Raw genomic sequence first — 19,462 nt, forward strand, 5'->3', positions numbered from 1 at the left:
TTAAGATTGAAATAGGCTTGATGAACATCTGAAGAACGATTTAGGGACGACAGAGCCAGATTTGGAACTAGATGCTGAATAATTTTCAAGGATTGAATAGGATTGAGCGCATTAACTACTTGCTTGCCTTAAATCATGGAACAAGTGAGGTTCGAAAACAATGGGCGATTCAAGCCATTCAATACCTTCAATCCGTTGGCTTCACTTCATCACCTCATTGGAACAGATTCGTACACAACAGTGGACTACCACCCACAAAATGCTTTCAATTAAAAAGACACCCAGCTGATGAGGAAGAAACCTTTCTACAAAAGGTAATCTCGCACAAATTTACTGAAGCATTATTCATGCTTGAAAGTAAGGAGATGGACAAGGTGGAACATTACCAAAATGCTGAAAAAGCAATTCAATTACTGATACGATCCAAAGATTATAAAAATGCTGAAGATTTAGAATACAGAATTCGGGGACGTCACCCAGATCTTCATAAGGAACTTCCAGAGGGTGAACTAAGTGCTTATAGGAGGATTCATTTACTAGGGTGTGCTTGTCTTTTTATTGAGGAAAAATACTTCGATTGCTGTCATACTTTCTTCAACTATCTTAATCGTGATTTAGGAGTCATTGAAGTTTTGTCAGAAAATCAATATGATCCATTTATCTCAAATGAAGAAATTTTGTTAATGGTCACTATTTCTGTATTAGTATCCATCCCGCTGGATAATTATGACAATTTCATTTATTTGGAAAATATGTCATACTTTTTTGATATTTGTCCTTTACTACTGAAATGCTTAAAACTATTAATAAAGACCAAGTTTCAAAGTTTCTTTCAAATTTGGCATACTGTCATAAACCCTAAATGTCAAGAGAGCCCGTTTCTTCATTATGGCTGGTCTGAAGCCAAATCTATGATGCGTTCCAAAATTTATTTTTTCTATTTGAGAATTTCTAAGAGACTAGAAGTTAGTTATCTATCCAACATATTGGGAATCGAAGAGGCACTTGTTAGGGAAGAAATTGCAAAATTAATATATTCAGCAAAGTTAAATTTTTGTATTAAAGATGATATCGTGTTTTATAAATCGAGCCATGTATTAGCGGATGCTGCTGAAGGTATAAAAAGGAATAAATTGCTTATTGATAACCTTGTAACTAGTGAAAGGTCGAATAATAAAACGTTACGAGAAGAATTGGAAAATATTAAATCGAGGCTTGCAGACTCCACCCTACTGGCAAATTCATTGCTTACTCATTCTAATGAGCACATGGACTTCGATGAAATTACTAATTTTAGTGATGATGAAAGTCTTTCTTTAGAATATGAAAATGATTAGCCATTATAAATGGAACCCTATGATATACTATAGAAACGAGGAGACAGAAATGGATATTTAAGATTATTAGCTAAATTAATTAATGTAATGTTAAACAAGTTTGCTATCATCCTATCGCTTTTCACCAATTACTTCTAAGCGTTTTCTTCGAGACACTTATCTTCCTTATTTTCTTTGGAGTTTCTGACACTTCCTTGTTCACAGAGATATCCACTGTATCTTTCGTCACAGAACTTTCATCATTCAAGTATTGGTTCAAGTCAATATGCTTTCTCTTCTGCCCAATAATAATTGGATCTTGAGTTGGTGTATCATTTATTTCCAACATTTGAATATCGCAAGTTGCTGGTAAAGAATGATGATACTCATATCTTAATGCTTTTACTTGTTCTAACCACGAATCAATTTGTTCTCTCGATTGGGGAACAATATCCATATAGCACGAATGCACCTTTGAAGTGTTGTATCTGAAATACCAAATATATTCCTTCCCATATATTTCTCCGCTTAAGTTTGGAATTATCAATCCTGGATCGTCAACTAATACAGTACTTGCATTTACTCTTTGCGGTGTAGTAGGATCAGCTTCCTTGGAAAGTGATAGTACTCCATCTTGAAACAAAACAGTAATAGCAAAATTAATTCTTTCAGAAAAAGGTTTTGGGTCTTCAATAAGTTGTTTCTTAAAAATATTTATAGAAGCGGGGAATATACGTCTCCGTACTAACAACCTGTAACATTTTCTTAATATCATCAAGTCTTGGAAATCTGATGACGTTGAATCTAAGGCTTTTCCATAACAGCATGTCATACAATTTGCAATTCTCGGAGGTGCTGCATTCCCATAACAATTTCCATGAACCTGCCTTTTGCAAATTCTACAGACTTTAGTTGCAGAAGAGTTTGCAGGGCATTCCAACCCACAATCACATTTAGCGTCTTGAATATTATTGGTATTGTTAATTTGGGTAACTGCTTGGGTTGGTTGAATACTTGGTTGAGACGATTGTAAAATCTCTGATAATTTACTAGAAATTTGTGATTCTCTTGGAACGGAGGCAGGGTGCTGCTGAGAAGAATTGATTAAAGCAAAAGGGTCCACATATTGAAAGGTGGAATTGCTATCCATCTCATTAGCAACAAAATCGGAAACCGAAAACACTTTCAAGTCTACCTTATGAAATTTAGTATCTAGGGCGCCGACAGAGAAGGATTCCTTATCAGCTGAGACTGGCATCTTTAGAGTAGGTCTTCTATCAAATGTAGCATCTTTAAACAAATAAGGTTGGTAGTTTGGGTCCACTGAATCATTAAACATTAATCTCATTGAAAGGAATTTTTTTTGAGGCAGGGGATCCAGCGATTGAGTTATAATGATAAACCTTCTCATCAATTGTTGAGCCATTTTTCTTGAATCAAGCAAAGAAACGGTATCCTTTTCGCCATTTATCTTCAAGGTGACGTTGCTTGAATCATCGTAGTCAAAGGCAAAAAGATAATCTTCAACTAAATCGGTCGGATTACTTTCATCCAAAAAAATACCCAAACTCAAAGCTTGTAGATACTTCAACTTGATTGATTGAAACACACCCTTTTCTAACCAATCCAAAAGGAGATCAGCTTCTCTAGATTTACCTCTTACTAAAGTCTTGATCTTTATAGAATTTGTTTGAGAAGCATTTTCTTTACAGTAACTCTTCTGAACCTTTTCTGGGACGAATCTTTGGTCAACAAAGTTGTCATCTGGAAACAGACCTCTTAAAAATGCAAAACAACCAAACGACATGGTAAGCATTGTTTGTATCAATTTTTGAGACTGTTCAGTGGTTAACACTGTCTTTGTCTCAGTTGCTGGTTTCACCAGAGTCACATTACTTGTAGACATCTCAATTATCGTATATCTCTGGTTTTCTTTAGGAGCAAAGTACTGTACTTCTGGTTATGTGAGGAGAAAGAAAGGGTATACTGAACTTATAATTTGCCACCGACATGGAGTAAACAAGTTAGCCGCCAAGGTCACCTGGTCCCTTTATTACCAACATCGCTATGGACGGCGAAAACGGAAAGTACGGCGATGCCTCCGAAACAAAACACGAATGGCACTAGCCAGAAATGGTAACTGATATTTAAACAAGATGCATTTCCTATGTGACTTGCACAGATTTTTCATTTTTCATCAGGAATTAGTGACCAACCCATCATATTTCTCAGTAAAACAGCAAGCAGTTCTATAACGACACGATACCTTTTGTTCAACAAATGATGATGGAGCCTACACCCTCTTTGGTTCCGAAAGACCTCTCATCTACAACTTCGTTGTATAACCTCTCTGCCGGAAACGCAAATTCAGATGACCTTTCGGCAAGAGGCGTCTTTGAGATGGATATGGCCGAATTGGATGAGTCTAGACCAATATCCAGGTGCTCTATTAACTCTGGTGTATCTATAACAGCTAGAAAGGATGGCATTGAAGGTTCAAGAATAAAGCGTACTGGCATTCCACAGTATTCCTTGAATTTGTTAAATACAATGGCTCATAACCAATACAAGAAATTGCAAGAGTCCTATACTGGAACTCCTCCGTTAAGCATGAATACGGAACAGTCTCATTCAAGTATAAACTCAAGATCTCAGTCGCAGTCGCAGTCTCAAATATCTTATCCAGATTTCCCACATTATCCTCCGATGTCATTACGTGAAAAGATGAAACTCTTAAATAATGATCATACCAATCTTATGAAGATGTCCCACTCGTCAGAATCACTCTACGATTCGCTGATGTATGAATCGAACTGTCCAAGCACTACTTCAGTCACTGAACTGTTCCCACAATCAACAAATATAGTTTCAAACTCCAGTTCTACAAAGGAGGATAATGTACCAACAGTTCACTCCCTAGAAGATGATTACAATAATCTTAACTGTAATCGATTAACATCTGAACTTCATATTGATCATCTTTCCATTGAGCCACGCAGCAATAATAATACTGGTATTAATGACATTGATAGCAATGCCAGCACAATGGGAGATGACATTTCATATTTGAATGCAATGAGAACCTTGCATACACCAGCTCCGTTTGTTGACTCTCAGCAAGAATAAGGAAGCATACATTTCATATATTCATCAGACATTAGACATTAGGTAAAACCAAAAAAAAGCAGGGCACTGACGGAAGGATATTTTGTAGCTCTTTTTTGAACTCTTATCATTCAATTGTTCAGTTATACTTTTATATTACATAAAAATAAATCATGAAAAAAACAACAACGAACAACATACATATTCAAATACTGAAGATAGTTTCTACGTAACATTGGTTTTCTAATTGTCAAACTTCACCCTCCTTTCGTGTCGGCGCTTACCCTTGCCGGAGATTTTAAGGTGCGATAAACAGAAATAAACACTATTAACGCCACCATCTACAGCACAATCAAACGTAATACAATCATTACAGCATATCACTCCATTCAACTAACCTAATGTCGGAAATAAATTCCACTTTTAAAACAACAATCTCTGAATTTTGCGGTATATAAAGAACTTCAAAGACACCTTTACTTTTCTATACCAACTACTTACAATGAAACTAACATTTAACGAACGTCGCATTCATCAATCAAGATGCTGCAAATTGGTTGACAACACAATTATATAATTCCAAATCGTTGTCTGTTAAAGACCTTTGCCCGTTAGATAATAAAATTTCTGCGTTATGTCCTATTGCTGAAAGATATGAAAGGTCGTTTAGGACAAGCGATATTATCGTGGAAGAAGAACTAATCTTGAAGTTAGAAAATGCGGCTTCAAATTTATGGAATTCATCCACAATTTCCAGTAGAGGTGAATTGGAAAACGAGAAAAAAGAATTATTCTGTAAATGTAAGTTGTTCGCCACCATTTTGTTTAGTATTCATGACACTTTGTTGCCCGCCCACTCTACTGTTGCTGCTAATAAGATTACTTTAAGGACTTTTAAGTGCTTAATAAATAGTTTCAAGTCTACTGCTGATTTTGATTGGAAATTGTTAAATGAAAAGATGCAAGAATTAGGCGAAAAATATATTCGATTATTAGACTATGAGCCAAGTAACAAGACCATAGAAGTTTCAGAATTTACACAATTGAAATTCCAATACTTCTTGCTAAATTTTCAATTATCATTAAAAGAGGGTGATTTGGAAACTTCCAAAATTTATGAATCAAAGCTAAACCTTGACGAAAATGGAAATCTCATGGATGCTAACTCGATTATAGAAGTCTCCAGGATAATATATAACACAATGATCCTTTTGAGCGGAAGGGAGAAGTCAGCTGATGGAAATAAGAAATTAAAGAAGGAAATTGTACATTTTTTAAAGAAAGTTCATGCTTACTTAGATTTACCTGTTAACGAATTGAGGAGTCATGTAGATTATGGTAACTTAAGGTATTCCATCCTGTTATTTTTGACAAACTGCTTAATCGATGAATCTGATGACGTATTGGCTTATCAAAATGACATTTCAAGATATCTCGAACTATTGCAAAATGAATATCCAACTAAGATTGAATCCTTTATCTTATCCATTAACTTTTGTAAAAAAAAAGAAACTACACACAATGCAGAATTAATTGAAGAGATATTAATGCGAATGATTATGTCAGTTAATATAATAGAAAATTTTGACACAATTCTAGGCTGCATTAAAGAATTTGCAGAAATGAATACGAAATTGGCGATTATCTGTCTAGATTATATATTTTCCAATAAACTAGATCCACACTCTGACCAGAAATATTTAGAGAAGATTTTAGTATTAAGGTTCTTTCTGACTACCCAATCAAAGATATTGAGTAGCACCGAAATGGCAACCAGTCTTGAAGAATTTTGTGATCAAATAGAGAGGATTCTCGTTTCATCAATGTCCAAACATACTATTTCGAGCATTGTTACACTGTTATGGAATACAGGGAAACAGTTGGAGAAGCAATATGATTATTCGAAAGCCGCCAAATTTTATGAATTATCCTTAAAAAATGTTATAAGCCAAGGGTATCATGATAAAGCTAAGATTCAGAGAGCTCTACAAAACTCATACCTTAATCTTCAAGATCTTCCAACTGTCGAGAGAATATTCAACGAAATGACTAGTTCGGACCAAGATGATCCCTTAACACAACTGTTGATGCTTCGGGTATCACTTTTTAAAGATGACACTGTTAACGCATTGAAATATTTGCGAAATATCCAAAAAGCAGAAACTAAAATATCTGTAGATATTCTTATCCTTGGTGTCGCCGAATGCAAACGGTCCACAGAGTTAGCCATTGATGGGTTACAGCTTCTTTTTGAAAAGTTAAAGACTGTACACGAAAATACTTCATGGCCTGTCCCAACGCTTTGTCTCTTACGATATACATTGCAAATGGTTTTCAAGATGGTAGAAGACGAAGGTCTTCCCAAATTCAAGGAATATATCTCGATCATAACGAAATTACTAGAAAAGGCCCACGAATATCTTCAAAGAATAAAAATTCTTAATAAGTTAAACATGCATTCTGATTCTAAACTAGCTTATGAAGAAAGTGTATCTGTTGATGAAATTGAATGGTTTTGCTCAATGTCATATAACAGTTGTGTAAAGAGTATGCAGGAAGGAATCAAGGTAAATATTACAACGTTATCGGCATTGACAGTAAAATTTATTGATTTGATTCCTATCCATGAATTTACTTTCCCCAAAATGTCATATTACAAATATTGGAAATACAGATGTCATATATTGGATATTCTTGTTCAACGACAGAATATTTTAAACGATGATGGAAGTTCTCTTGAAAATATGCAACAAGAAATATCTGAATTGCTAGAAAACATTTCTAATGAACAAAGAAGTTCCGATTTTAAAGCTTGTGCTACGAAAGAAGATATTGATAAATTCAATGTGTGTTTTGTAGACTTACTCCAACTCGAGTATGAAATTGCTTTGGAATTAAGAGATAGGGATAAGATTTTGACAATATTAGAGAAGACAGAACAATATCAAAACGGAGAAATGGAGCGTTTGTTGATCGATATCGCCCTAAATAAACAGGAATTTTCCAATATGTTACTGACAGAGATCATCCAAATTGTTTTAAGAAGAAATGTCAGTAGCTCAATAATTGACGACTATACCATTTGTATCTGGTCGAGGACGCTCTTGGAAAAATCAGATACTATTGAAATAATACCGCCCGCGGAGATGTTTAAAGTATTAAGCAAGAGATTTTTGATGAGCAATTTGTCGTTTGATACATCTCCAGAGATAAAGAAAGAGATTGAGGCAATTTCCACATCTTGTTGGAACACTGGGGTAAACTTCTTGATTAAAGAGGACAAGGAGAATGGCGTACAATGGTGTGGCTTGTCGATTACGTATGCCAAACTGGTAAATGAGGGATTGAGTGAGCAGTTATCTGGGTTGTGGGTATCATTGGCAGAATCTGCAGACATAGACCCGGAAAGTATTCATTAACCCAATGCTCATATTTCTCAATTAATCCAACTATAATAATACATAGATTGCGTTCCATTATAATTGCAAGTCCAGCTAGTATGACAAGTTATATAATATATAGCAACTTTCAGCATTAGAAATATGACACCTTCTTAAGTTAGACTCAAGTGTCCTTGAACTGTAGCCAAGAGCTTTTTTCATATCTTCTTCGTATAACTGGTGTCTGTCACTGGTGATTTCACGTGATGGTTTTTGGATGGACTTTCCGCCACAGTCGCTAAAAGGCGCCTAAAACTACATGTGGATAATACACACATAGGGTGAATGTCTTAGAACGTCTGGTAGTACGCCAATCATGCCATGCCCTCTGAACTTATTATAAGATGTTCAAAGTAGAACTGTTATTGATCTTGTCATCTTATTAATGAAAGATTAGTTTTTATGAACAGCCGACTATCTGACCATCAGACGCCGCACAGCAATAATGACCATCGTACAGGATATAGACATTTTACAAAACACTTTCCAACGTGCATTTTCCATGCCAAACTCGCTGGATATGATATCCACATCTCCTACTGAAATATTCATGAATATTTTGCCACGCCGATCTAGTGGCCTTGGATTATGCCGGTCTCAGCATGCATTGAAACCTTTCTCTCCCAGTGATATGAAAATTCTGTTACTAGAGGATATAAATAAGACTGCAATTGAGCTTTTCGAAGAACAAGGTTACCGAGTGGAAATTCGTAAATCTGCACTTTCAGAAGCAAAACTGATTGAAAAGATTAAAGATGTACATGCTATAGGTATAAATGCTAAGACAAAATTAACAAAACGGGTTTTGAGACATGCCAAGAATTTAATAGTCATTGGCTGTTTTTGTATAGGAACTGATCAAGTTGATTTGGAATATGCCACTAAAAGAGGGATTGCTGTTTTTAACTCCCCATTTACAAACTCAAGATCAGTTGCCGAACTGGTTATTGCTGAAATAATTTGTTTGGCCAGACAGATGTGTGATAGATCCATGGAGTTACATAGAGGAATTTGGGATACAGGATCTTCCAAATGTTGGGAGGTGAGAGGCAAAACTCTTGGAATTATTGGAGAAGGTCATATTGGTTCTCAAGTAACAGTATTGGCGGAGGCATTGGGTATGAATGTTATATTTTATGATATTGTAACCATTATGGCATTGGGAACGGCCAAACAAGTACCCACATTAGATGAGCTTCTGAGAAAATCTGATTTTATTTCAGTTCATGTTCCAGAAACCCCTGATACAAGACGTCTGCTATCTGCTCCACAATTTGCTGCTATGAAAACTGGTGCTTATGTTATCAATACCTCAAGAGGCAGCACTATTGATACGCCTGCTTTAGTGAATGCATTAAAAGAAGGGAAAGTTGCAGGCGTAGCTTTAGATGTTTACCCTAACGAACCTAAGAAGAACAAAAGAGAACGATTTACAAGCGATCAAAACTACTGGATGTCTGAGTTAATCACACTGCCGAATGTTATACTGACTCCTCATATAGGAGGATACACAGAGGAAGCCCAAAATTCCATTGGGATTGAAGTGGCAGCGGCTTTATCAAAATATATCTGTGAAGGAAATTCAGTTGGATCAGTTAATTTCCCAGAAGTTAAGTTGAGATCTTTTGATCTGGATCAAGAAGGGCTGCTCCGGATATTATGCATATACGAAAACACACATGATGTTATGCGGTCTGTGAACAACATCCTCTCTGATTATAACATTGAGAAGCAGTTCTCAGATTGTAGTAATGATATTGCATATTTAATTACGGACATTTCTGATGTAAGTCAAAGTGATATTCAAATAATACATGATCAGTTAAATGAAATGGAATCGAAAATATCTATTAGAATGCTGTATTGATTTCCTGAAGGAACGACCTCCGAATATTTACGGATGGAATTAGTACGTACTTAGTTATGTAAAAATTAATACTCATGACCAATAATGAACCATATGAGAGCGAAATGATCAACAAATTGTTAAAAATTCTTTTTGTTTTCACCAAAATAAAATAGTATATATTCTAATATATAATTATCTATGTTCGCTGATCTTTATTTATGAGCTATATTTTGCAATAATCTCGTCAAATTTATCATTCATTTGCTTATTGGCAGCAATCAATGGATGATGAGGGTTCACTTTCCTTAATTCATCCCTCAAGGCGTCAGAGTCAGTTTCACCTACAATGTGAGACAAATTAATTTTGGCTGCTAAGAAATGCTCCTTATATGCAGCACCAACCTCCTTTTGTTCAACACTGTAAAAGTCGGAGTCAAGTAAGTCAGCAATTTCTCCTGCTTCTTCGATATTCAATTGTTGTAAATGAGAATTTAGCAAAGCTAATTGGGTTTTCCAAGATGGAAAAGTTTGAGCCATTTCTTCGTAGTAATAAAAATTAGAGCCAGCAACATCCTCACTTGTCGAATATTTTAGGTATGATTCTGCTTGATTAATAATTTGTTCAGCATCACCAGAGAGATCTTCGTTATTATTGGCATATGTTTCAAAAATAGATTTTGCTAATGATGGCTTTTCAATTAATAAAGCAACTTGCACTGCTAATAAAATCATTTCAGAAGAACCTGCCTCTTCCGACTTATTAATACCCTCCGTGCATGTTTCTAAACTTTCATCATATTGTCCCAAGATAGCCTGAGCTGTGGCCAAAAGATTCAATTCAAATGAAGTGGCCTTTTCCAGAATAACTTGGGATTGCAGTTTCTTGATATTTCTTGATTTCAAGAATTCGGCATATAGATCAAATATCTTCCCTAAGGATGTGCTTGATTGATTCTTTGTGTAATTATTTAAGGATAATTGAGATTTCGATTTGTAGAAGACAATTGTTTCATCATCTTGGTCAGTAACTTTCTCGATTTCCTTCAAAGTTTCTGTGTATTGACCAGCATAATAAGTCTGCTTAATGGTAAAGTAATCCATGGTATGCTCGATTGATTGAAGGACCGCTGATCTCTTAGGTTGGCGCTAGTTTTCTTATAACAAGGACAATTGGTGGTTCGTTTTGTTTTATTTCAACGTATTATTTTCATTAACACGCTGCCCGCTTCACAAATCGAAATCTACAAAAAGGGTTCTATAGAGGAGGATCTCACTAAGACTAAGTTAAGTCCTTAATTTGTCTAATTACATACTTACAAAATGAGTGACACTCCAAATAAAGGAAAAAAGAATGCAGATCTTTTAAACAGCCCTTGGTTTCAAAGTGCCTATAAATCAGCCTTGGAGTTCTATGAGAAAGATCAGGTATTGGATGGCAAAGATCGATTGGCTTTGCATGAGAAATATAAAAAAATAGCTCGTGGACAACTACTTAGTGGGTGGCTTGGTTTTACCGCTGTTTTTGGGACACCTTTTGTATATCGCTATTACACCACTGGTGCAATCAGAGGAGTTAAAGTTCCAAGAAATTTCATCTTGGGCTTAGTTGCAATGGCTGCTACATCACATCTGGCCGGTAATTCCATTTATCAATATCAATTAAATTCCCTGGAATATACCCCTTTGGAAAAGTTTGGAACTAATGAATATGGAGATAGAGATGCTACAACAGAGCAACAGGTGAATCATCAAAAGACAAGCGATCAGAAGCAATACGAAATGATGCGTGTTTTAAATAATGGAAGTCCTACCAGGTGGTCAATGTACTTTTACACCACCTTCCATCATCCTGAAAGAAAGTTACCTGATCCAAAAGTTAAGTTGCAACAAATGAAGGAACTTGCTAGTGGATTTGGGGGATTCAACTCACCAATTATGCACCAAAGGGATCCATTGGGTTTATATTCCAAGGGCCCTTCTGGGAAAAACCAGGAAAATGGTGTTATGCGACAAAGTGAGACAGTCAAGAATGGAGCTCCCAGTTCATTTAAGGAAGAACTTAACCCTCAAGAAACAAATTCAAGATCATCGTGGGATAAAGTCCTACAAAAGAGTGATAAACAATCATCGTGGGACAGAGTAAGAAACGGGACTTTGCCAAGTACTTCTACAGGCGAAACAGGTAAGGATGATCTATTGTCATCAGATATTACTTCTTCCTCCGCTAGTTCAACCCCGCCAGATGACACACCGATTATTCCATTGGATCACCCCACACAATCAGAGTTCGACAAGCTACTGGAGAAGGAGAGAAAGGGAGGCGCAGATAATTAACTTTCCTTCATATATATGAATTTTCTTATCACATTACATATTCAAACAAAAAATACATTATATATTCCATTTGGTGAACATTTTCAAAATAACTAAAGTTCTCGGAGTTCCAAAATGAATCCTTGCTTTCCTTGCAGACGATACATCTGATAAAGTTTCTCAGAGTATTTTGCTCTGAGGGTACTAATAAATAACAATTCAAACATCCATTAGAATAAATCTGTATCTTCATTATACAATATTTAAAATATAGTCTGATAATCTTAATGACTTCATATCATTATGTTCTTAAATCAACGCATTATCGTTTCTCTTTTCATCCTTCAAATTCTTTAACTGTTCAACAACAGCTTCGACAGTGACAGTGGCATTCTTACCTTGTTGTTCCATAATATCTCTGTTTCTAATATTGACAGATTTCTCATTCATTTCTTGTTCACCGACGATAAAGATAAAGTTATACTTCAACATTTGACCATTTCTGACCTTCTTTTGCAAAGTGTTACCTGTCAAATCGACATCAGCATAGAAGCCTGCGTTGTGTAATTGATCACGGACTTCTTGAGCATACTCTTGGTACTTAACACCAACTGGAACAACGAGAACTTGACGTGGAGACAACCAAAATGGCCATTTACCAGCAAAATGTTCAGTTAAAATAGCTGTCATTCTTTCCACAGAACCTAAGATGGCACGATGGATCATAACTGGTCTTTCGTAGTTTTCTTCGTTTTGGCCATCCTTGCTCTTAAATTCTAATTCAAATCTGCTTGGTAATTGGAAATCTAATTGAATGGTGGCACATTGATGCCATCTTCTTAGAGCATCAGAGATCATGATATCGATCTTTGGACCGTAGAAAGCACCATCACCTGGGTTGATTTCCCAGTTACCACCCCATTTCTTCAAAGCAGATGCTAACTTGGTTTCAGCAGCATCCCAAGTAGCAATTTCACCGACGTACTTCTCAGGTCTAGTAGACAATTCCATCTTGAATTCAAAACCGAAAACACCATAAACAAACTTCAAGAATTCAAAAATATTTTCAATTTCTTCTTCAATTTGGTCTTCTCTACAGAAGATATGAGCATCATCTTGTTGGAATCTTCTAACACGAGTCAACCCAGATAAGGCACCTGAGAATTCGTTTCTGTGGATAACACCAAAGTCAGCAACTCTCCATGGTAATTCTCTGTATGAACGTTCTCTGTTCTTAAACATTAAACAATGACCTGGACAGTTCATTGGTTTCAAACCGAAATGTTCCTTTTCCACATCGAATGTGAACATATTTTCCTTATAGTTGGCCCAGTGACCAGAAGTTTCCCACAATTTAGAGTTGAACATATTTGGAGTAATAACTTCTTCGTAACCCCTCTTCTGGTATTCAGTTCTCAGCAGACTAACAAGAGTGTTGTAGATTCTTGTACCATGAGGTAACCAGAATGCAGAACCTGGAGACATTTCATTGAACATGAATAATTCTTGTTCCTTACCGATCTTTCTGTGATCTCTAGCAGATGCTTCTGCTAAGAATTTCAAATGAGCATCCATTAACTTCTTGTCTGGGAATGAAACACCGTACACTCTTTGCAAAGAATCATTGTCAGCTTCACCTAAAAAGTAACAAGAGGAGTTCTTTAATAGTTTAAAAGCCTTGATACGACCGGTATGTGGGATATGTGGACCAACACATAAATCAATCAATTTACCACAACGGTAAACAGTGGTGGAACCACCATCTGGAATCTTAGTTTGGACTAAATAGGTCTTATACTTTGAGTAGTGGAACATCTTCAATAGATCCTCCTTTGACATGACTAATCTTTCGAATTTTTGCTTTTGCTTAATAACTTGCTTGGCAACACCTTCCAAATTAGGGAAATCGGCTTGAGAGACAGTTCTTTCTTCACATTCCTTTGGATCCTTCAAAGAATCTCTAACAGCGAATTCATAAAAGAAACCATCATCAGTTGGGGGACCCAAACAGATATGGGCACCTAAGTTACATTCACATGCTTCACCTAAGACGTGAGCAGAAGAATGCCAGAAGACCTTCTTACCTTCGTCGGATTCAAAATCTAACAATTGCAAACTAATTTCTTCATCGGCAACTTCACCTTCAAATGGTCTGTCAAGATCCCACAACTTACCGTTGACTTTGGCGATACATAATCTATCACCTAAAGATTTAGAGATCTCCTTGGCGATATCCATTGGAGTGGTTTCCCAAGAGGTGGCGTTCTTAATAGCGCCATCCTTTAAAACGATCTTCAATGGAACACGAGGCATAGATGCAACCTTGGCATTGTATTCGGCTTGTAATTTGTCGAATAAGGCGATTCTTTCTTCAATGAAAGCTGGTTCTGGGTCCAAATATAGGGATTGTTGCTTGGATTTCTTTTGAGCTTTGGCTGGCTTTTGAGCATCATCCTTAACGGACAACTTCTGCACGTTTTCAGTTACTTCAGCTGACATGATATTCTGCGATAGCTGCTGGATATACTTGTTATATAGGTGAAGTTGACTTGGTCGTGTGTCCTTTGACATATATTTCAAGAGATCCTCGAGAAAATTTTCAACGTTGAGTCAGAAAAGCAACAACAATTCGTCGGAAAGGACCGCTTCTACTTTCAAAGAAGTTAAGCACTATTTGAGAGTAATGTTAGGAATAGAGCATAGATTGTCAAATATTCATAATTGTATATAATAACTACGGAAGTGTGTCAAGTTTTTGTCTTTAAGGGTTAGTTTTTGGAGTCTCCCAATGCTACGAAACGTTATATTTACTGCGACATTTACCTCTGAAATCTTTCAAACAAAATTTTTTCAGGCGCGATGGCTAATGGATAAGCAAGAATAATAAGCTTACATCTTAGCAGTATTCGTTAGTAGAGGTAATCAAATTATATCGAACAGGTAATACCTAACGCTGTTAATCTTTTACTGAAGAAGCATAACATGTCATCTTTACTATCGGAAGTAGAAACCGCAGATATACTGCCCATCGTGAAAGATACGAGTCCATCTGTTCCGGATGGTACCATAACTAAGCTCCCTGCCCCATCCATAGAGGAAGTTGATGAAGACCCAGAAGCTTTAAGGGCACTTAGAGGACAAGGCCGTTATTTTGGTGTTCCTGATGACGATGTAAACGGTATTAAAGAGCTAGAACCTAAGTGTAATAATTGTTCTCAGAGAGGACACTTAAAGAGAGACTGTCCCCACGTCATATGTACATATTGTGGATCTATGGACGATCATTATTCTCAACATTGTCCAAAGGCTATCAAATGTGCCAATTGTAACGAAAATGGGCATTATAGATCGCAATGTCCGCAGAAGTGGAAAAGAGTTTATTGCACACTTTGTAATAGTAAAAGGCATGCAAGAGATAGGTGTCCCAGTATATGGAGAGTTTATTTATTGAAAGATACAGATGAAAAGAAGAGCTCTCTAAAATTACCATTTGAAAACATTTTTTGCTATAATTGTGGTGTTTCTGGTCACTTCGGAGATGATTGTGACCAAAGAAGATCATCTCGAGTGCCGAACGACGATGGAAGTGCATTTTCTGGCGATAATCTAGATTCAAAGTTAAAAAATCAATATTACGATAGATTAGAAGAGTATATCAAGGAAAATGAACAAAAGTACTATGATAATTATGCTGATGATTTTAACTATGACGATTATGAATATGATGATGCTTCCTATGATGATAGGTATAACAATAATAATAATAATAATTATAATAACAATTCGAAAAAACGCCGGAGAGCAGAATCTCCATTTTCCTCCCAATCATATAGTGATAAGAGAAGTCAACGACCAAATAGAAATTCTCAAGGTAACCAAAGAAATAGAAATGTATCCCATCCATTGGACTACCCAAGATCAACTCAACAGAACATGAATAGTTCTAGATATGGAAGTGGACAACGAGATAACAGCAGGCAAACCGCAAACTACAAGTCGTACAATTCGTTCAAACCATTCAGAAGTGGGACCCTTAGAAGATAGATCGATAGAGATATATAGAACGGTTATTTACCATATGGTTAACAAATAAGTGACGTGGCTGGGTACAATTTATACATTGACGTATATGTAATTTCAATACAATTTATTCATATCGCTAAATATAAACACTCAAAAATAATAGGTTTAATTTAAAATAAATTCACTATATTAAAAATATAGTAACTCAAAAATGATCTCTAGCGGGATCGAACCGCTGATCCCGGCGTTATTAGCACCGTGCCTTAACCAACTGGGCCAAGAGATCTTATTTTTATACTTTTTTCGATTAAACACGTGCTCACACTCCATAATTCTAAGCATTTACTTTTGTTATTCAAACACGAAATAACTGCAAAGCATCTGTATAGTCTTTACAATATTGCCTCAATGATATCCAACTAACTCTGGTTGTTTTTTTGAAATATTTAAAGATAAACTAATAGATTTAATATCGTAAACTGGAAAGTTCATCTAAAAATAGCATATAATATCTATAGAACATCTGTTTAAATGGATAGTTTTAGTAGAAAGAAAGGTTATGGTCATTACCCATATAGGTATTAAAAACGAAGACATTCGAATAACTTTGTTCCGATTTGGGCACTCGGTATTATGTTTGATGTCAGTTTCGCCCTTTATTTTAATGTAACTGAGAGCGAGCGCATTTAAGATTAGAAGCCACTCCGTTCAAGAATAATGGAGATAGAAAACTAAAATTCAACAATACAAATCCAATCACTATCAATTAGTTTATTGCCTAAAAATATTCACTAAACCAGCCTAAGCAAATGTGTTGTTGTTGCGTTTGTACAGTATCAGATTTCTTCTTATATATTTTAGCCATTTGCTTTCCCCCAGTGGCTGTGCTTCTACGGTCAGGGGTATGCTCCTCTGACTTTTGGTTAAACGTTGTATTAACATGTCTGGGATTTATGCCAGGTATGGTTCATGCATTCTATTATATCACGGTAACTAGTCCTTTGAGGAGAGATCCAGAACTAATATACTTCTATCAACAAGGTTGGGTTGATTCCGAAAGGAATGCGGGGGAACCACCCAATGAAAACACCAATTTAGCATCTGAGGAAAATCAAAGAAGGGATTATACTAGTTTACCCAATCCTTTAATTACTGGCAGCAATAACTACTATTCGAACAACATTTCTAACGATACAAAAATGAGTCCATCAGGTGCCCCACCACCATACTCAAATTGATGGAAACATGTTGAACTAGGTTCTATGTTGGAGGGAAATAAGACTTGCAGATCCCAAATATTTAACGCTGAAAAAAAAATTGACATAATTCATAATCTAAAGGTATATAAAATTAAGTATCTAAAATTTAGATTTTTTGAGAATCAACATTATATTTATCGTATTGATCATTCCAATAAAGTCTGGTAGCTTTTAGTTTTAATCCGAGTTCAGTAATCTTATCAACTTCTGAAGATTCTAGGTCGAAACTGAAGAGATTTTGAGCATCATGAAGTCTCTGAGGTTTGGAAGATGTAGTCACTGGAAGAATACCACGTTTGGTTACCCAACGTAATAAGATTTGAGCTTCTGTCTTATTATACTTTTTAGACAATTCAGCGATGTAATCGTAAAAGGGTTTTGCCTCAGGAGTATCTTGGATTCTTTGGAAAGGACCTAAAGGAGTATAAGCCTCTAGTTGAATATTGTTTTCCTTACAAAACTTGACAATGCCTGGTGATTGGTTTTGTAAGGCGGCATTAAATTCAATTTGATTGATCTGTGGTTTAATTGTAGCTATTTTTAAGATCTTTTCTAGATCTTCCACTCTGAAGTTGGAAACACCGATATTCTTGGCTTTCCCACTCTTGTAAAGTTTTTCCATTTGTTTCCAGCACTCTTCGAGAGTGGAACCGTTTTTGATGAAAGGGGAATGCAGCAAGTACAAATCGACATAATCCAAACCTAAAGTCTTCAAACTAATGTTTAATCCAGCAATAGGATCGTCGGACAATTTCAATTGAGTGGAATACTTGTCAGTGATAAATATTTCATCTCTTGGTCTATTGGACTCTCTTAAAGCAGCTGCGACTTCTGGATACGTTCTGTAAATTTCAGCAGCATCAATGTGAACAATCCCTGGTAAAGTTAAAGCCACCTTAAGTTCATCGACAAGTTGTTGACTGAACGTAGCATCGGTTTCCTCAGTCTTAAACCATCTAGTCCCTGTTCCGATAACGGCAATGGCAGGAATCTTGTTCCCGTTGTTTAAGGTAAAAAATTCTTGTTTAAAAGCCATCTCTAATCACTTGATATCACAATTGCTATGTATTACTCTGCTGTGTTATGGTTAATTGCTTGGCATTAAAAGGAGGTTTAAACCTTGTTTACGTAATGTATTTCTTATATTGTTTGAGATCTTGGGAGGGTAATCTCAGTATCGGAATTGAGGAAGTGCAACAACCGAATTCGAGGGAGATCTGATGTTACAGGTTCAATTTACGTCAAACCTTGCAATTTGCCTCAATTGACCATTTTAATCTACCAAACAAATATGTCAGCTCCAGTTGTTCACGATGCCGCTTGTATCTTTTGCAAGATCATAAAGGGTATGTCAATTTTATTTTATTTTTACTTTAATCAATAATGAAAGTGAATCACACACTAACCTAATATTTTCTCAGGTGATATTCCATCTTTCAAATTGATCGAAACCAAATACACATTCTCCTTCTTGGATATTCAGCCAACCGCTCAAGGTCATGCATTGATTATCCCCAAATATCACGGTGCCAAATTGCATAATATTCCCGATGAATACCTAACCGACATCTTACCAGTTACTAAGAAGATCGCTAAGGCATTGGGTTTGGAAAAAGACGATGTGGGGTACAATGTCTTGCAAAACAATGGTAAGATCGCTCATCAAGAGGTGGACCATGTGCATTTCCATTTGATTCCAAAGAGAGACAAAGAAACTGGGTTGATTGTCGGATGGCCTGCACAAGAAACAGACTTCGAGAAATTGGGCAAGTATCATAAGGAAGTGCTTGCAAAGTTGGAACACTCTAATTAAGCATGTAGCTAGCGTGTGTTTTTATTTATGTAGCTCTCTAAAAGTTTTACTAGCATAACTCTAATGCTGAACTGTTGCTGAATGGGTTCCCATGTTTCTGGGGTACGTTCTCGCAAATATTTGAATATAATGAGTTGAAGTTTATGTGCATACATTTCTTCAGCGTGTATGAAAATTGTAGCAAAGTCCGACCAACTGGAAAATTCTTCAGTTCTTGAGATTTCCTCAGGTGAAATTACCAGATAAGAGCTACTATTGCAAAGATCAAAGGTGTCATGGCGTTCAAACAACGTCATTGTAGGCATGTTGCAACTTTAAAGTGTCAATTTTCACCTATCAAGTAT

At 36.1% G+C, this 19,462-nt stretch overlaps 12 protein-coding genes and 1 non-coding gene across 13 annotated transcripts; 8 read left to right on the top strand and 5 right to left on the bottom strand.

The window, feature by feature from the left end:
- Positions 1-71: 71 nt before the first annotated feature.
- Positions 72-1,337, top strand: PCI8 (Pci8p; the record flags this gene model as incomplete). Its single annotated transcript, XM_003674254.1, has 1 exon — positions 72-1,337. One exon carries the CDS (start codon positions 72-74, stop codon positions 1,335-1,337), a length of 1,266 nt encoding a protein of 421 aa, XP_003674302.1.
- A 121-nt stretch (positions 1,338-1,458) lies between these two features.
- HOP1 (Hop1p) lies at positions 1,459-3,222 on the bottom strand (the record flags this gene model as incomplete). The annotated part of the gene is made up of 1 exon (XM_003674255.1): positions 1,459-3,222. One exon carries the CDS (start codon positions 3,220-3,222, stop codon positions 1,459-1,461), a length of 1,764 nt encoding a protein of 587 aa, XP_003674303.1.
- Positions 3,223-3,596: 374 nt separating this feature from the next.
- On the top strand, positions 3,597-4,442 carry NCAS0A13660 (uncharacterized protein; the record flags this gene model as incomplete). The annotated part of the gene is made up of 1 exon (XM_003674256.1): positions 3,597-4,442. One exon carries the CDS (start codon positions 3,597-3,599, stop codon positions 4,440-4,442), a length of 846 nt encoding a protein of 281 aa, XP_003674304.1.
- A 938-nt stretch (positions 4,443-5,380) lies between these two features.
- Positions 5,381-7,840, top strand: SPO22 (Spo22p; the record flags this gene model as incomplete). The annotated part of the gene is made up of 1 exon (XM_003674257.1): positions 5,381-7,840. The coding sequence occupies one exon, from the start codon at positions 5,381-5,383 to the stop codon at positions 7,838-7,840; it is 2,460 nt and encodes an 819-aa protein (XP_003674305.1).
- A 466-nt stretch (positions 7,841-8,306) lies between these two features.
- On the top strand, positions 8,307-9,728 carry SER33 (phosphoglycerate dehydrogenase SER33; the record flags this gene model as incomplete). Its single annotated transcript, XM_003674258.1, has 1 exon — positions 8,307-9,728. One exon carries the CDS (start codon positions 8,307-8,309, stop codon positions 9,726-9,728), a length of 1,422 nt encoding a protein of 473 aa, XP_003674306.1.
- A 198-nt stretch (positions 9,729-9,926) lies between these two features.
- Positions 9,927-10,811, bottom strand: SEC28 (coatomer subunit epsilon; the record flags this gene model as incomplete). The annotated part of the gene is made up of 1 exon (XM_003674259.1): positions 9,927-10,811. One exon carries the CDS (start codon positions 10,809-10,811, stop codon positions 9,927-9,929), a length of 885 nt encoding a protein of 294 aa, XP_003674307.1.
- A 219-nt stretch (positions 10,812-11,030) lies between these two features.
- Positions 11,031-12,044, top strand: RCI37 (Rci37p; the record flags this gene model as incomplete). Its single annotated transcript, XM_003674260.1, has 1 exon — positions 11,031-12,044. One exon carries the CDS (start codon positions 11,031-11,033, stop codon positions 12,042-12,044), a length of 1,014 nt encoding a protein of 337 aa, XP_003674308.1.
- A 288-nt stretch (positions 12,045-12,332) lies between these two features.
- THS1 (threonine--tRNA ligase THS1) lies at positions 12,333-14,594 on the bottom strand (the record flags this gene model as incomplete). Its single annotated transcript, XM_003674261.1, has 1 exon — positions 12,333-14,594. One exon carries the CDS (start codon positions 14,592-14,594, stop codon positions 12,333-12,335), a length of 2,262 nt encoding a protein of 753 aa, XP_003674309.1.
- Positions 14,595-15,005: 411 nt separating this feature from the next.
- AIR1 (TRAMP complex RNA-binding subunit) lies at positions 15,006-16,067 on the top strand (the record flags this gene model as incomplete). Its single annotated transcript, XM_003674262.1, has 1 exon — positions 15,006-16,067. The coding sequence occupies one exon, from the start codon at positions 15,006-15,008 to the stop codon at positions 16,065-16,067; it is 1,062 nt and encodes a 353-aa protein (XP_003674310.1).
- Positions 16,068-16,258: 191 nt separating this feature from the next.
- On the bottom strand, positions 16,259-16,332 carry NCAS0Atrna7I. Its single transcript has one exon. It is a non-coding gene; the product is annotated as a tRNA-Ile (tRNA).
- A 523-nt stretch (positions 16,333-16,855) lies between these two features.
- SNA4 (Sna4p) lies at positions 16,856-17,284 on the top strand (the record flags this gene model as incomplete). Its single annotated transcript, XM_003674263.1, has 1 exon — positions 16,856-17,284. The coding sequence occupies one exon, from the start codon at positions 16,856-16,858 to the stop codon at positions 17,282-17,284; it is 429 nt and encodes a 142-aa protein (XP_003674311.1).
- Positions 17,285-17,411: 127 nt separating this feature from the next.
- On the bottom strand, positions 17,412-18,341 carry NCAS0A13740 (aldo-keto reductase superfamily protein; the record flags this gene model as incomplete). Its single annotated transcript, XM_003674264.1, has 1 exon — positions 17,412-18,341. The coding sequence occupies one exon, from the start codon at positions 18,339-18,341 to the stop codon at positions 17,412-17,414; it is 930 nt and encodes a 309-aa protein (XP_003674312.1).
- A 255-nt stretch (positions 18,342-18,596) lies between these two features.
- Positions 18,597-19,118, top strand: HNT1 (adenosine 5'-monophosphoramidase; the record flags this gene model as incomplete). Its single annotated transcript, XM_003674265.1, has 2 exons — positions 18,597-18,651; positions 18,727-19,118. 2 exons carry the CDS (start codon positions 18,597-18,599, stop codon positions 19,116-19,118), a joined length of 447 nt encoding a protein of 148 aa, XP_003674313.1.
- Between the last annotated feature and the right edge of the window lie 344 nt (positions 19,119-19,462).

Source organism: Naumovozyma castellii, chromosome 1 (assembly GCF_000237345.1).
Source record: "Naumovozyma castellii chromosome 1, complete genome".
Taxonomy (NCBI): Eukaryota; Fungi; Ascomycota; class Saccharomycetes; order Saccharomycetales; family Saccharomycetaceae; genus Naumovozyma; species Naumovozyma castellii.